This window comes from Acomys russatus, chromosome 31 (assembly GCF_903995435.1).
Source record: "Acomys russatus chromosome 31, mAcoRus1.1, whole genome shotgun sequence".
In the NCBI taxonomy this organism is placed as follows: Eukaryota; Metazoa; Chordata; class Mammalia; order Rodentia; family Muridae; genus Acomys; species Acomys russatus.
Genome location: NC_067167.1, coordinates 8,404,658 through 8,417,801, shown reverse-complemented (window position 1 = coordinate 8,417,801; position 13,144 = coordinate 8,404,658). Strand labels below are relative to the sequence as shown.

The following is a 13,144-nucleotide window of genomic DNA, read 5'->3' as shown; positions in this document are numbered from 1 at the left end:
AGAATAGGTAAGAATTATTTGTCAAGCTGTGAGCGAGAAGAAAAACTTTGTTGATTTTGATGTTGGATTTCAAACTCCGCCATAACAGACAGTCATGGCTTATGACATGCCTTTACAGAGTGTGAAGAAGAATTACTGGTGTGGGAGGCTCCTGACATTCTGCTTTTTCCTATAAAGGACCAAAGCTAAGCTAAAGCGTCAGCGTTTTTACAACCTTTTCCCTGCCCTACATTTTATGAACACCAGCTCCAAGCTGGACTCCACTTGGGAAGCCTCTGTGGCCTTCTTAGCGCCTCCTCCACCTGTTGGCATTTCTTTCCAACTAAAAGAGAGCCACCTGGAGGATCTCTTCACGCCAGCGTGGCCATTGGGTTGGAGGGCTGACGCTGACAATGTGCCCACAGTTACAGCCACCCTGCAAGCAAGTCACTTAGCAACAGCCAAAGCCAAGGAACCGGGAAGAGGAAAGATGGTGGTGGCCAAAGATGTTTTACGACTCAGATGAGCGGCCCTACATGTATCTGGTTGCACTCAAGGTAACCAAATAGGAGATAATGCTTGGCTATTTTTATATCATGAAGCAAAATATTTGGCTCCTGCCCAGAAGGGCAATTACCTCAAAGTCTTGGCAAGGCCGCTGTAGTATGTGAAAGGCTAAGGAATACAGAAAGGGAGGGGGGGGGGGGAAGAGTCACTGACCTTCATAAATACTGATGATATGAGGATGGTTGAGGGATGACATGATCTCAATTTCTCGTCTGATGTGAACCATGTCTAGCTCGTCCTTAATTTTGTCCTTACGGATGGATTTTATAGCAACCTATAAAGTCAGGAAATGAAATGTTACTTGGAGCACTAATAAGACGCAAGGCAGCCATTGTTGGAGCAGGGGATGGGGGAAGAGGGGGCTGGGCTGGAGGAAGGGTGGAGGAGGGTGGGTAAATACAGATGCTGCTTGCTGGCCAAATTGACAACCACCACAACAGTTCCAGAGAAACACCCCCCCCCCCCCCCCCCGCCGCCATGCCTTTCATATGCACAGCCCAGGGTCTGGGTTTCCTTCTCCTTCAAGCACCGGCTGTTTAACCAAGCATCGTTCATTTAATCTATGAATCCTGGTCCTTTAGGGAGAGAGAAGGGGGGAGGGCAAAGGTGAGGTGGCTTCACAGGGCAACTGTGATTATGGGGCAGGGCATGGGGAGCGTGAAATTCTAAGCACTTAGTCCAATGTGAAGCTGAGGCAATGACTTAAAGAGAAACAAGCCGGGCATGGTGGCGCAATCCTTTAATCCCAGCACTTAGGAGGCAGAGGCAAGCAGATCGCTGTGAGTCCGAGGCCAGCCTGGTCTACAGGGTGAGTCCAGGACAGCCAAGGACTACACAGAGAAACCCCAAACAAACAAACAAATAAACAAACAAAACCCACTGGGTGGCCAATCTCAAAGCCAGTTCAGCCTTCAGATCCCATTCTCAAGACTGCATCCTTATAGGCTGCGCTTACAAATCCTTCCTGCAGCCTCCTCCCTTCCAAGGAAGGTTCCATGACAAACGATATGACAGACAGACTCTTGCAGAGACAAACCAGGACAAAGCAGAGGGTATGACAGCCTCTTTCTGTGCCCAACCCCTGGCAGTTCCAAAAGCTCCCTGCCACTGCCTGTGCATCCAAAGGTGTAGAGAACAGCCAGGGCCAGTACCGGTAGCCGGTACCCAAACTCCTCAAACAAAGGAGAAGACATCAGACAGCAACAGGGAGTCTAACAAGGAAAAGCGCTTCTGCCAATAGACCTGCCTCTGTTCACAAACAAGTTGTCAAGGGACAAAAACAGGGAGCCTAACCAACCAATCTGCTGCCACACTGTAGGCCTTCTCCTCGGTGCCCCCAAATGTGCCCTCCCCTGGCCCACCAGCCCATGCATCTAGGGAAAAAGGCATGATGTTATCTGCAAAAGACCATGCCCACACGAGAAGCAATCTACAACTGACTCCGCCTCAATGGTGGCTAGCACGGCTAGCACAGGGCGGCCCCCCAGCCCATCACGGTGGGAATGGACCCACATCCCTGAGCACTTTCAACTCCTGCCCAGGTACCACCAACAGTAACTAGAAAGCACTTCCACCCGAGACCCATCAAGACGTGGGAGCCCCACAGAAAGCTGGCTGAGATGGCACAGCCTGCCCTTGTATTACTCTTCCACTCTACTCCTCTCCGGGATGCACATCTTTATCGCTCTTGACCTTCACTCCCCTGGGTCTCCAGTCTTTAACCCCTATGCCTGGTGCGTGATAGACCTGCACGGACACTCAGCACAGGCAGGTATTAGGTAGAAAGAAAAAAGCGAAGAGAGAGGAGAAAGGGAACGGAGAGAGCGGAAGGGGCGCTAGACCAAAGAAGTCAAAATAAATTGGGACAAAAAAGAAGGAATCAGGAGCCATGAGAGGCATCAGCAGTTAAAAGTGCCCAAAGCAAGGCCTGGTAGTGGGAGATCCATTCCTGTAACCGGAGTTTGGAAGAAAGGAAGGAAAATGGAGAGAGGAAGGGAAGGAAGGGAGAAGGGAGGGAGGGAGGGAGAGAGGGAGGAAGGGAGGGAGGAAGGGAGGGAGGGAGGGAGGGAGGGAGGGAGGGAGGGAGGGAGGGAAAGGCAAGAAAGCCAAAAACAGTGGCTCATGTCTATCACTCCAGCACTCCTATGTTGACATGGGACTGAATGCAAGAAAAAGCACCTGCCGGAAAAGTCACAGGCAGCCAGCCTGGCGCACACAGTGCAGCGGCAGAAACAAGACAGCTGCCTCAAAAAACAAGGTAGATGGTGGAAAGCAATTCCTAAGAAGTTGTCTCTAACCATCATACACGCATTGAGCGATCACTCCCTCCCCACATCACACATACATCATGCACACATACCCCCCCCCACTTATCACACACACCCACTGACACACGTGTACACACACATACACAAACATATATACATACCATACACAGATCACACACATCACACATACACACATGCACACACATACGCAGATCACACACAGAGACTCACACATGCACACACACTAACATGTGCACACACACATGCACACATGCACACACAGGTACATGTACACACACCACACATACACACAACACAAACATACACACCTGTACACTTCACACACACACATGTCATACACACGTCACATAGGTACACACACATACACATATATATCAGACATACACACATATTCACACATGCACACTGACTCACACACTAAAATGAATGGATGAATAAAACTATTTAGGGGGGCAGGAGCTGAAGGATGCTGGCCACACAAACACATGATGAAGATGATCTCTGACCTCGCTGACATTCTGTCCCCAGGGGTAATCAACAATGGCACAGGTGTACCCATAGGACGCACAGCTGCGGACCCAAAGGTGGTACCACCCTCCCTTAGGTCCTGGGTGGACCCTGGTTGGGGCTAGTTAAAGGAAACTGCACAGAAAAGAATGAGCCTACACCTTCAAGGCCTCTTGGACCCACAGTGCCAAGCTCAGAGCTACCCCATTCCCTCATGACAGTCCCACTCAGTGTGCAGCCAGGAAAGCTCCCTCCGCTTACGCCGGATGGAAAACCATGACTGAAAAGCCTTATCGTGCCTGAGGAGGCCTGTATCCTGGGAGCTGATTCCTGGATGAAGCAGACAGTGAACACCCACAGGCATTGGAGGATGTGGATGGCCGCTGGAGTAACTTCTACATGCCTTCAAAAACTAAAGATCAACGGCCAAGGTCAGAAACCAGCCCTCTGGTTAGGCAGCTAGCTGAGCCTGGCCGCAAGGAAGCCACATTGTCGGGTCCCAATCGTACCCCATTCCTTCGTCATGGAGGTCCAGAGAAATAAGGACATTCTAACACAGCAGCAAAGGCGCCCACTGTCCACTCCCTGCAAGAGCCCACCAGCAGGCCAAGGCCATGCCCACAAGGAGAGCATCCACATTCTAACCAAGCCTTGCTCAGCACCGCAGAACCTCCACAACTGTTAAAAACCAGGGAAGACTGTCCCTCCAACAAGAGTGCCTTTGGGACTGCAGTGCGCCTTCCACTGAAGAGGCCAGGGAGACTAATTTCTATTCCCATTTCAAATAGGGTTGGGTGTGAAGTCAGGGGTGGGAAACAAAAGCTAGAAACCACTGGATGATGTGCACGTGCCAAAGCAGACGCTGGGCTCCACTGCGCAGGCGAACCTCCCAAGGTCGGCCGGCCAGCTAATCGCAAACCAAGGAAACAACCCCAGTAACTGTAAGAGTGAGCATTCACTGAACATCTTCCGGGCAGGGCGGATACTGAGGAGAGCTCTGTGTGCAGTGGCCCTTGGCACCCTTCTCGTGTCGGCTTCTTCTGCGTGCCTTCCCCTCCCAACGGCACAGCCTCATCGCTCGCTCTATACCCCTCCCACTCCATGGCCTTCAGGCTGTTAGATAACAACCATGTCCTCTTTCTTCTTTTCCTGTTTGTGTAGGACCCAGACCAAAAAAAAAAAAAGAGCATCTTTTGAAGGTTGTTGAGAGCGGGGACCCATAACCACAGCCCCTAAGTGGGCTTCTGCCTCTATAGAAGCCGAAGGATAAAGTGAGCCAGTGCACAGACATTATGGGGTAAAGGTTAGAGACGTGGCTCAGTGCCCTGGCTGAAACCATTCTCTAGCTGTGTGGCCTTGAGCAGGTCACATGACCTCTCCATGCCCCAGTTTCCTCATCCACTAGTAAGGAACTAACAGAAGCTGTGTCATGGGCCCTGCAAACACTGCATGCCAGATGCTTAGGGCCATGCTTGGCCCAGGTAACAGCTCAGTAAATGTCTGTCACTTTTACTCGGGGGTCAGCATTCTTTTTAAATTTTTCTTTAGACCCTTTTTTTTTCCTTACTCAGATCAAACGTGAATTCCTCCTGGCTCCTCAAGACACAGCGAGTGGAGGCATCTTACACATTCTGTTTTCCCCAAGTATGGGCAGGACTGGACAGCGCCATCCTGGTCTTGTACTTTAAGATACAAAACAACAAAAACAAAAACAAAAACAAAAACAAAAACAAAAAACGGTAAGCTCAAAATAGCTGAAGCCACTGTTGGCATAGTTGGTACCTGCATCCTTAGATTCAGACCAGGCAGGAAGGTAAACAGCCTGAACCCAGAAAACAACCCCAAGATCACCCCAATTGCCTTCTCCCAAATGCCTGTCAGCTGAACGAGGAAATGCTCGTGACTTCAGCCTTCATGACTTGGGACCGTTCATGTTCCTTTTTGTTTTCTTTTTCTTTTTGAGCACCTGCTCCTGACTAAGCTACATATGCAGGAGGACTGCCCACCATGTCCTCAAGGCAAGGGGCAGTTACAACAACAACAACAACAAAAAGATGTCACTCCTCTTGTGGCCAAGCCATCTAAGAACTACGAAGCAGTGTGTGTGGCATTACAGAGGAAAGTGTAAACGGTTAAAAACTAGGATGCCAGGCAACAGATCTGATGTGGAAATGTTTATTATATGAGCGTGGGAGAGCAGGGAAGGGGGAGGGACACCCCAACAGAGAGAGGGGGAGAGAGAGAGATGAGAGGCCCAAGAGGAGTAAGAGGAGACAGACAGACAGACAGACAGACAGACAGACAGACACAGACACGAGATAGGCTTTCTCTGGGGAGGGGCACTCCTAGTGGCAGGCAGGTGATGATGTCATAGGTTGCTAGGCAGACTTGGGGCAGGTATGCTAACAGAAAGTCCGTCTCTCCAGTTTTTCAACTCTCGATTCTACAAAAGTTCATAGAGAGGAGAGGGCTTCGGCCTGATGATCAAATGTCTTAAATCACACATCTTCCCCTACCCTGGTTCCACTTCTTTCCAGCACAAGGCGGAGGGCAAGCATGGGGCAAGAGGCTCAGGTGTGCGTGTGTCTGACACACTGCAGGCACGTTCATAAATGTTCCCCCAGTCTAGACAGCACTGTGTGACTTATAAAACAGTCTGCTTTTAAATAAGGCCACCCTACAGTTTAATGCAGAAACCTTACGCAGTAGCAGCAGGCTTGGCCACGGAGCTGTGAATTCTGCCCGTGCTGACTGCTGTCAAAGGCACACTCGGCCCAGCCAATTCCCATCACTTGTTAAACAAAACAGGCTCAGTGTCCTCTTTGGGGTTGGCAGATCTTCTTTTGTTGATGAATCACCACACACCACCCTCTCTGCAGCCCGGCTGCTCCATGGATGTGGACAGCCTGGTGACAAACCAGGCAAGGGCAGGAGAAAAAAAAAAAAGGCAGAGTCGTATTTGTTCAGGCCTTCTTTTCTCCTGCCCAGGGGGCTTTGGGCAATCCCAGACTCACCGTTTCCTTACCTGTAGATGGGGTTAATGAGCCTGGGCATCTGTTCACTGAATGGTAGTGTTTACAAACCAGGCTTGAGCCATGCTCAAGGAACCATTAGCTACAGCAAGTCATAGATAGCATAGGATGTTGCCCACACGCCCCTGTCCTCCTCCATCCTTATACAGTGGCAAACACAGCTCAGAATTTGAATACATTTCCAAAGAGGCCGTGGGAAGGATGCTAGTATACAGTAGACACTGCTCTGGGGCATGAGGGAGTCTCTGTACTCTAACCAAAGTAGTGATGGTCCTCATTGGTCCCCAGTCTCCTTACAGGATGGTACTCATGCACTGTCCTATATTGGCCTGCAAAGAATATTCTAAAACAGCAACCTTCTTTTGTTGGTTGGTTTATGCTTTTTTGTTATTGTTTTTGCTTTTTTTCCTCGAGATAGAGTTTCTCTGTGTAGCCTTGGCTGTCCTGGACTCGCGCTCTGTAGACCAGGCTGGCCTCGAATTCACAGCGATCCGCCTGCCTCTGCCTCCCCTGAATGCTGGGATTGCAGGCAATGCACCACTACACCCAGCTAAAACAGCACCTGTTAAATAAGACATGCCTGGGCATCTTGCTAAAATGTTAAATTCTGAATAGAAGCATGGGGTAGGGCCTGGGGTTCTGCATTCGTGGCGAGCTTCTCGGTGAGGTGAGAATGCTATTTAAGGAACCACACGTTTCAGGAGACAGCTCTTGATGCTTACCTTTGGTCCTGACAGAGCAACATCTGTAATACCTAACGGAATTTTTTTTTCTTTTTTGCTGTATTGGAGATTGAAACCTGGCCCTCATTGATGCTAAGTAAATAGGCACTCCGCTTGAGCTGCACGACCCACCCTATTTTATTTATTCACTTAGATACAGGAATAGGACCGTAGCTCAGACAGGCCTTAGACTTGGGTTCTGCCAGCCTCAGCTTCCAGGGTGGCAAGGATACCAGTCTACGCTGTCAAGCCAAACTCCTGATAGTGCTCCTAGGGAGAGCAACGGCAGACATTTAGTATATGTTAGCCGAGAGCTCATAGACCTTATTTTTATTTGGTCTCAAGAAGAATATCATTTTATAGCCAGACACTGAGCCTGGAGACTGGTGACTCCAGAGGCTTTGGATACAGGTAGGATGAACACTAGTAAGGGCCAGGCATGGTGATGTGTGCACGTATTTAATCCCAGCACTTCCTAGGCAGAGGCCAGTCTAATCTACATAGTGAGTTAGTGAGTTCTGGGCCAGCCAGGGCTATACATTGAGACCCCTTTCTTAAAATATAGAAACAAAACCAGAACTAACAACAACAACGATGATGACGATGATGACGAGCCTCACAGGAAGGGGCCAATCATAAACATGGCATAAGCATCATTTAGAACAAGACTGTGTCTAATCCCAGCAGTGCCAGCTGGCAACCCCTCTACCACTCACGAGGTGTGATCTCACACAAGCCATGTTCCAGTTCCGCGTGCCACCGGAAGGAGCTGCAGATGCTTAACCAGAGGCAGTCTCCCCTTCTTACAGAGGAGGAGCCCAGGCTCCACAGCAGGGGAGCAGGCATCCCTGAGGCACAGGCATTGTCTGGGCTGCTCCCCCTGGAGTTCAACAGACTTTAGGGCAGAGCCCTGCTCCATATGGGCCACACACACCCAAGACTCCTCAGATCACCCTTTATTCAGAAAGCTTCTGCCTGGGTCACCATAATGCCACCCAGAAGCCTATGTTGCAACCCAAACCCTAATCAATTCAGTGACCCTCAGTTCTGGGCAGAGCAGCAAGCTGCCAGGATGCAACAGGCCACATAGGGCCTGTGCCAGCTCTGCCTCAGGGCAGGTGGCTCGGCCGACTTCCTCCCTAGACTGTTTATTCATGTTCCTACATGGGTGTTTTTGCAGACAAGGGGTGGGGGAAAGCCAAGAGTTGTATGTGTGTTCCCTAAGGCAGCCCCACTACTGCAAAGAATTCTGAAAAACACAGTCCTCAATAGCCTCTTCTCAAGCCGGTATTTCCCAAAACTTCCATTAGAAGCAAAACAATTCCTTGGATGATTTTGATTTCTCTTTTGCTATGAAAAACAATGTGGTTTAGCTCCAGATTTTAAAGAGTGAAGGTTTGGTCTGTCTGGCCTGGACGAGCTCAGAGCAATTATTGGGCACAACTTGATCTACTCCGGCACTCTCCAGTTGTCTGTACCCACCCCCACCCACTTTTCTCCCTTCAAAGACTGTGTCAAGAATGTCTACATTTGGCTGGGCGTGGTGGCCCAAGCCTTTAATCCCAGCACCAAAGAGGCAGAGGCAGGCCGATCACTGTGAGTTCGAGGCCAGCCTGGTCTACAAAGTGAATTCAGGACAGCCAAGGCTACACAGAGAAACCCTGTCTTGAAAAATCAAAAAAAAAAAAAAAAGAAAGAAAGAAAGAAAGTCTAATTGCAGTAACAATGTTACATGAAGGGGAACTGAGGGCTAAGAAATCTCAAGGCCTATTTACACTCCCTGTATTGTGTCAGGGTTTGTAAACACAAGCTAGTGACCATGGCTGACCTGGTAAGAACCAGGAGGGGTGAAAAGAAAGCATGTGGAAAGTGGTGTTGGCACAGTGAGTAGTGAGTTGGCCTCGAAAGGCAGGCAGGTCCTCTGAACCAGTGATCTGTCAAGGGATGGGCAGTAGACATCCAAACTGGATGAGAGGAAAACAGTGTTAAAACGCAGTGAGGGTAGGGCCAGCGGAGACCCGGTATCCCAGGGTTTGGTTTGGTTTTGATTTTTGAGAGGGTTCTGGGGCCGTGAGGGGTAAATTTGTTTGTTTTGAGAATAGCTCTAACTATGTTTCCTTGGCTGGCCTAGAACCCACTATATCAAAGACTTTATATCTCAAATGAGTTTACTACATTTTGAGGTTTAAGAATTGTCATCTTGCTGGGTGGTGGTGGCACAAGCCTTTAATCCCAGCACTCTGGGAGGCAGAGGCAGGTGGCTCTCTATGAGTTCGAGGTCGGCCAAGGCTATACAGAGAAACCCTATCTCGGGGTGGGGTGAGGGAACCAAAACTAAAACCAAACAAACAAAAGGACTGTCATCTTAAACCACAGTCATTGACCCTGATGGCTTTTATTATCACATACCTTAGATACGACACAATCATTGCACACGAAATGACCGACAGAAGCAATGAGCTGCCCGTGTATACAGAGGGCAATTGAAAGTGAGCTGCTTCCCACAGGAAGCTGGTGGCCTGGATAATTTACCGCTGGCATAAGGAAACTTTGCTGCCAGGAAACAGTTCCCGTGTCCTGGCTCTCGGGGTGAGTCCGTGAATGACGCAGGGCCACAGGAGCCAAAGAGGGATGGGTGACTTCACGGTCTGCACACAGCCTTGGGGCTTTAAAAACCTGCTGGTACCATCAGAGATGCTAACTCAGACAGGTCAGATACACCAAAGCACTCAAAATGCAAGGCTGGGAGCTGTGCCTAGAATCACCAAACTACTGTTTATTTTTAGCTATGCACATGTCTGAAAGCCAAGCACATTGCAGAGCTCAATCCTGCAGCGCGACTGATTAATTTTAGTGACTGTGTGTGTGGTGTGTATTCATGTGGTGTGTATTGGGGGGGTGGCGGCACATTCGGGGGCGGGAGTACCTGTATATGTGTGTGCAGATGCATGTGGAGGGCAGAGGTTGCCTTTGTCCTTCTCGGTCTTCTCCATCATATATATTAAGGCAGGGTCTCTCCCTTGACCCCAGAGCCCATGGCATTAGCTAATCTAGTTTGCTTATCTCTGCCTGCTGAGTGTTGGGATTACAGGTGGATTCACGCACCCTCCCAGCCTTTTATCTGGGTGCTGGGGATCCAAAGTTTCTCACGCTTGCACAGCAAACACTTTCATACCCGCTATTACATGTCCCCAGCCCATGCAGTGTAGCTGGTTTTCTCCCGGGTGACAACTGTCCTGAAAAGAGGGTAGAAGGGATGAGCCAAGCCAGGGAGAGCCAATAAGCCGGAAGACCTCCATCCCAACCTCTGATTCCCAACCCGCTGTGTATAGCAGGGCTTGTAGTAAGTCAGGGCTGGACCACTTGTATTTATGGACTTCTGAACACCCAAGAAAGTTCTAGCTGGAACTGCTAGAGAAGAAGCAATGAGCAAAGAACACAAAAGATCTCAGGCCAAATTCAGATTCCAAAAGGGAAAGGAAATTAGTCTACTGAGCTGACTTTGGCTGGGGGGTCTGGACCAAGTGCTTAGACTCTTGAGACAGTGAAATACAACAGGCAGAGGCAGGGGGATGACACAAGGGGAGCAGTGTGCCACGGAGCTATACAGCACAGCATGGGCCATGCTTTGGTATGGATGCAGAAGAGCTGGCCAGCCGAGCAAGTCAAGTTGCAGATGCTACCATGTGTAAGGATCTGACGGAGAATATGACAGGTGAAGCCTTCCAGGCTCATGGAGCCATTTCTTCCAGTAAAGCTCATTTTCTATCTTTATCATGGACGGTTCTACTGACAAGGACAGAGCCGTCAGAAGTTATTTTTTTAATCCCAACAGAATCCCTGCTCTTAGGAAAACTTACAAATAATGGCTATGGTGTGCGAGGCCACAGTACAGTGGGAATCAAGATGTCGCAGGCTTCGTTCCATCACCTTGGCCTCACCCCTTGGCCTCAGCACCCTAGTAGCACCATCACCTTTGTCCTTTGCAAAGGGAAGGCCTTGCTGTGCATTATTTGGGAGGATCCCAGTCAGAAGACAGAAAGGCCTTCAGGTCCCTCAGCCCCCTAATTAGCACTGCACAAGTCTACCTAAGGATGCTGGTAACAGCAACCCTTCTGGCTACAGACAGTCCCAAGCAATGACGAGGCAACCCCCATGGAGTGCACTCCTCTTGGGCTGGCATTTCCTGAAGCCCCACTCAGTAGAGACTTGGCCAGTTTTACATCCTTGGTTTCCCACCCCCTGAGAAAACTGAGTAGCACATTGGTGATCACCCTAGGGACTCTAGGAGTGGCCTGAGTGGACGAGTGTCATCGTGTCTCTGTGGACGTCTGCAGCTGCCATATTCTTTTTCTTTTTCTTTTCTTTTCTTTTTTTTTTTTTTTTTTTTTTTTTTTTTGGTTTTTCAAGGCGGGGTTTCTCCGTGTAGCCTTGGCTGTCCTGGACTTGCTTCATAGACCAGGCTGGCCTCGAACTCACAGCGATCCGCCTGCCTCTGCCTCTCAAGTGCTGGGATTAAAGGCATGTGCCACCACTGCCTGGCTTGCAGCTGCCATATTCTGACAGGAGGATCCTCCTGCATTCTAACATCCACAGGTATCTTTTCAGTCTTGCCAAGTTCTCTACACGGATTCCCGAGACACGGCCCTGGGTTGGACTTCTGGGTCCCCTTTCATCAGCCCCCTCACCAGTATTCATAAACTCTATTTACACTGAAAACACCTCTGCAGCATATGCAAACCAAAGTATAGCGCATCCAGGATGGAGCCAGTACCCATACGCATAGTCCATACAAAGACTTACAGCTAAGATGTAGTCTAAGAATTTTAAAAGGTAGGTTGGAACCTAAAAGGCCACCAGTGGGCCACCTCATTCCTCCTGCCACCGAGTCTTCTTCTGTCATGAGTCTCCGAGGCGTGGAATTCCCAGTTGCTCCCAAACCACTTGTCTGTGACCTTCCCGTCTTTCCAATGGAGCACGCTCAGGGAAGCTTCAGAGTGACTCACAGTAATTGCTAACAATGATCACGGTAATTACCAGTTATCAAGGTCTTACTATATGCCTGGCCCCGGGTACCATTCTGTTAAATCTCTCAGCCTCTCACTCATTAGTCTTGCAACAGCATTAGGATGCTTTCTCGGTGAATAGAAACGATGCCTGAGGGAGAGTAGAGAACTCCTGGTAGTTAGGGACAACTGGGAAAGAGCAGAAATGTATCTTGCCTAAGCCCATATTCTTAAACCCTGACCACAGTGACCCTGTGATTGGCACGGTTCTTGGCAACACGTGGGCAGCTGGTAAGTGAGCTGAGTCCAAATTTCTGAACAGAAAGACGGACCTACCTGAAGCCTCCCCCCCCCTCCACCTCACATTTAAGCCACTTCCATCTTAAAATATGTATCTACAGGTATCCCCTTCCATTGTCTGTCTGGCCAGTGAAGGCAGGTGGACACAGACACAATCAGAAATGGAGGCCTGGGGGCCGTGCCACTACAAAACTGTGGCAGCGAGTCCATTCCCTCTGGAAGCAACTGCAGGGAAAACCGCTCTGGGCAAAGCATTAATCCACTTCTGCAGAGTGCCCCGGCCCTTCCCTCTGGGTGTCTTACGATCTCTCACCCCCGTTACGTCGGGTCAGTCTCTGTTAACATGGGCTGTGACTGGTTCACTTGGCCAGGACTGGTCAAAATGCCACCGTTGGAACCCTTCCGGATTCTGGATTCTTCAAACTTCCTCTCATACATAGCTCTCGGGAACACAACAATTCCATGGTCAACTACTGTGGGATTTCTTTGGAGGGGAAAGAAGATCAAAGGGGACCATTTTGGCATGCTGTGCGTGAAAGCCCGAGATTCCACATTTTCTGCCAAATCTTGTTCAGGCCTACAAATATTTACCAGTCTTTATGCTACCCAGGCCGTGGTTAAAATACAACCTACCAAAGAAGAGACGCGGTTTTTTGGCATCAGTACCTCAGGCATAGCAAGCAAGCTACAAGGCAGGAATCAACACTGTCTTGACTCCCGCATCCCCCCCAAAAGGCTTGGAA

General features: G+C 49.6%; 1 protein-coding gene across 1 annotated transcript in view; it reads right to left on the bottom strand.

The window, feature by feature from the left end:
- The window catches only part of Nuak1 (NUAK family kinase 1), a 66,564-nt gene that overhangs the window by 36,189 nt on the left and 17,231 nt on the right, over window positions 1-13,144 (bottom strand). The window contains exon 2 of the mRNA XM_051172694.1: window positions 700-820. Within this exon, the coding sequence (XP_051028651.1) occupies window positions 700-820 (121 nt within the window). The remainder of the gene's footprint in view (window positions 1-699; window positions 821-13,144) is intronic.